The sequence below is a fragment of the Psammomys obesus genome, unplaced genomic scaffold (genome assembly GCF_907164565.1).
Source record: "Psammomys obesus unplaced genomic scaffold, mPsaObe1.curated_primary_1811, whole genome shotgun sequence".
NCBI classification, from domain to species: Eukaryota; Metazoa; Chordata; class Mammalia; order Rodentia; family Muridae; genus Psammomys; species Psammomys obesus.
The window spans coordinates 7640453-7644016 of record NW_026596166.1 but is presented as its reverse complement, the minus strand read 5'-3'; the positions used below and the strand labels follow the sequence as shown (position 1 = coordinate 7644016).

At 46.5% G+C, this 3564-nt stretch overlaps 1 protein-coding gene across 1 annotated transcript in view; it reads right to left on the bottom strand.

Annotated features, from left to right (window-relative positions):
- Positions 1-2274: 2274 nt before the first annotated feature.
- The window catches only part of LOC129667759 (homeobox protein SIX1), a 2908-nt gene continuing 1618 nt past the window's right edge, over positions 2275-3564 (bottom strand). The window contains exon 2 of the mRNA XM_055595474.1: positions 2275-2569. Coding sequence (XP_055451449.1) covers positions 2275-2569 — 295 coding nt within the window. The remainder of the gene's footprint in view (positions 2570-3564) is intronic.

Genomic DNA, 3564 nt, shown 5'->3' with positions numbered 1-3564 from the left:
CCTTATTTTCCAGAGAGATTTCCGCGGCCTCCTTTGAAGCCTGTCAGGGTCACTGAAAGCTATCTTTGTGCCGGCTGTTTGTTTTGGGGAGTGAATGTGAAGAATGTGTGGAGATTCCCCGAGAGAGCCCCTCCTGCAGAGGGTGGCGCTTCTCCGTGGCCCAAGACGTGGAGAATAAACACCCCAGTGACTTAAATAAACACCGACTTAATGATCCAAAACACTAACAGGGAAGATGGGGACCTGGAGCTCCCAGGCCAAAGGATGGTCTCTGAGCGGCTGTGCGCACGTCTGTCCATCACCAAGGGAAAATGACTTTTTAAGTAAAAGTGACTATATTTAAAAGCACAGTGGCCATTTCTCTCTTGAACGCAAAACAATCCGACAGTTAAAAAAAAAAAAAAAACAACTCATAATCAGGCCTTAATTTCACACACACACACACACACACACACACACACACACACACGCTCACGTGGGCGCATACACACGCCATTTCACTCAGTCAGATCAAGAACAAAAGGGAAAGGTAAGAAAGAAATATATTAATGTTGACACTTATAGATGAGGAAAAATCAAAATTATGAAACTGTCATGTCAGAAAAATAAATAAACTCTCCCTGGGGAACAATATTTTACAAAGCACGAGCAAGCCAATCCTGTTATCCTGAGTAGAATTTTAATAAATAATGCCATTTGTTTCACTAGTCTTAAAAGCTAAATACAGGAGACACATTATTTTGCCCCAGGCAAAAAGAACATCGAGCCTTCATGATTACTGGGATTTTTCTGGACACTATCTGACAAAAGAGCTCCCGATGGCCTGCATTTTTATTTGTACAGATCAATTCATAATTTTAAATCCTTGTTCGAGTTCCCTTTTTTCTTAAAAAAAAAAAAAAAGCAGATAAATTACTTTTACTTTCACAGTCTTTCCATAAGTTGTCAACACGAAAGAGCCCAGTTAACATATGAATGCTTCGGAGGAGAAACCGTGGTAAGCAAAACTGCATTTCTAAATAATAAAAAAATAAATAAATACCCAAGGCTAAGTTTCTTCTCTTTTCGTCATATCATTAACCTAGCCACTATTCTTGGTTTCAGGTGATAGACTTCAAAAATACCCTGCAATTCATAACTGCTACTAAGAAAGCAAGAAAACTTGTTCTTTAAATAGGCCCAATGACAGCAATACAGAACTCACCTTTCAGAAACAGAATCAAACTCCTGATGGTCTACGAAGTTTTAATTTAGACTGGTTTAGGTACAATAGAAAAGAAGCCTAAAATCACATGCTGTTTTAGTAACAAATAGCAGGTTGCCGGATTCATGGGCACCCCTTTTTGCAAGTAGAAAGTAGGAGTAGCAGAATCCTCTGGGCAGAGGCAGCCTGGAGACAGGAAAGTTCTGAGGGAAGAAGTGAGGACATTTAGGAAAGTGGCTTTTCCCCCTCCCTCATTGGTACACTTGTGAAGTTTGTCATAAAAATTAAAAAAAAAAAAAAAACCCAAGGAAACAATCACCAAAACCCCTATTAATTTTGACAAAAATAGCTACCATCACTTCTATTCCTAACCACCTCACATAGAGAGCATTAAGACATTTAGGCACTTTTTCCCCCACTAATACTGTTCTTTTATTTTAATCTACATAAAATTATTTAACACTAAATATGAAAAATGTAAACTTAATTTTCCCATCAAAAAAAACAGTTATGATTATTTTTTTTTCCTAATCATCTTAAGAAGGCAGCCAGCTCCTCTCAGACTGGAGGTTTCTTGTTTTCATTATTTTGATACGTCTCTCTTTTCTCTTCGTTTCCTTTTCCTCTTCCCTAAACCGTTTCTCCATTAATAAATTAAAAGAAAATAATTAAGATCCAGTTGATTTGTAATATCTGTTCACTAAAAGAAGACGAAGAGGAGGAGGAGGAGGAGGAGGAGGAAGAAGAGGTGGAGGAAGAGGCTACTGAAATGGGTCGCCCCGAATCAAGACTGGGTGCTGTTCTTTGTTTCCTGACCTTTCCGTGGGGAGGAGAAATGCAAGAGTGTTAAGAGCCGAGGAGAGAGGAGAGGGAGACCGTACTCGACTGAGATCACTGTCGGTTGTAATTTCTAAAAAGACATTTGTGGAACCCCACCGTTCCTTTAGGAGCAAAGAACCCCCAGAAACGAGCATCAGAATTGTTCCTGGCTTCTATGTACAAGTGTCCCTAGTTGCTGCGGTCGGTTGCTGCTCTAGCCATCCCTTGGAGGCCCCTGTAAACCTCCCGACTTAAGAACCCAAGTCCACCAGACTGGAGGTGAGCGGGCCCAGTAGAGAGTCCTGGAGCTGATGCTGATGAGCCTGCAGGCCGTGGCCGGGCTGTGAGGCCGTTAGGCCCGGGAGAGAATAGTTTGAGCTCCTGGCGTGGCCCATATTGCTCTGTAGCAGAAGGACCGAGTTCTGGTCTGGACTTTGGGGAGGTGAGAATTCCTCTTCGGAGCTGGACATGAGCGGCTTGCCCCCTTCCAGAGGAGAGAGTTGATTCTGCTTGTTGGAGGAGGAGTTATTGTTTTCAGTGTTCTCCCTGAGAAATAGAGGATAACACCATATGGTTAAAAAAAAAAAAAGTTAAAAAAAAAGTGTGAGGTGAAGGGAGGGGAGGCTGAAAGGAGGAGAGGGCCATTGTGCAATCTGTCACCAACCCAAATGGAGGAGCTCTTGCCCACCCAGCCCCAAGGGTCATGGGGGGAGGTGGAGAGAAATGGAGAGCCTGATCCATGGAGATAGCTCCCTTCTGTACTTCTCAAAGTAGGGTGAGTCGGGTTTATTTAAAATAAGCAAAAAAGGAGGGGGAAAAAGCGTTTTCAATTTTGTTCAAGCTGCTATGTTTAGGTGCCTATCCACCAGCCCCGAACTTCCAAGTAACTGTTTGGAAGCCTTCCGACAAATGGTGGCTGCGATAAAAAAAAAAAAAAAAAAAAGATCGGGAGACAAAGTGCCCGGTGCACCGACGCTCGCGGTGACCCAAGTCAATCGCCCGCCTCCATCTGAGGAAACAATCAAGACGACCAGTTTCCCTGTCCCCGTCCGGAGACCGCGGTTCCGGAGACCTAGGACAGGTCATGGGGAAGTCGTGCCCAGAGCGGCCCAGTGACCTGGGCGAGGGCAGGGAGCTTAGCCGGTCTCTCGGATTTCACCCGAGAGTGGGGGCCCTCGCCTGGCTTCGGGGGGACCCGCCGATTCTGTAAACCGGAGGCTAGCCGGACCCGTGCCATCTCAGCCCAGCCGCCCTCCGCCCCAGCTGCTCGCCAGCAAGCCACAGCCCCCCACCCTTTCTCATCAGGAAAGAAAACTTGGCTGCCCCGCCCCGGCCGGGCGCCCTCCGGACCCCGCACCACCCAGGGTCAGTCAGTCCCGCACCGGGGCCGGGTCAACCTCAGGACGCCCCCTGCTCGCGCTTCCACGCCCAGCGCCCGCGGCCACCCCACGCCCAGCGCCGGGCCGTCTGCACACTCCCTTCCCAGCCCAGTCTTCTCTCTCTCTCTCTCTCTCTCTCTCTCTCTCTCTCTCTCTCTCTCT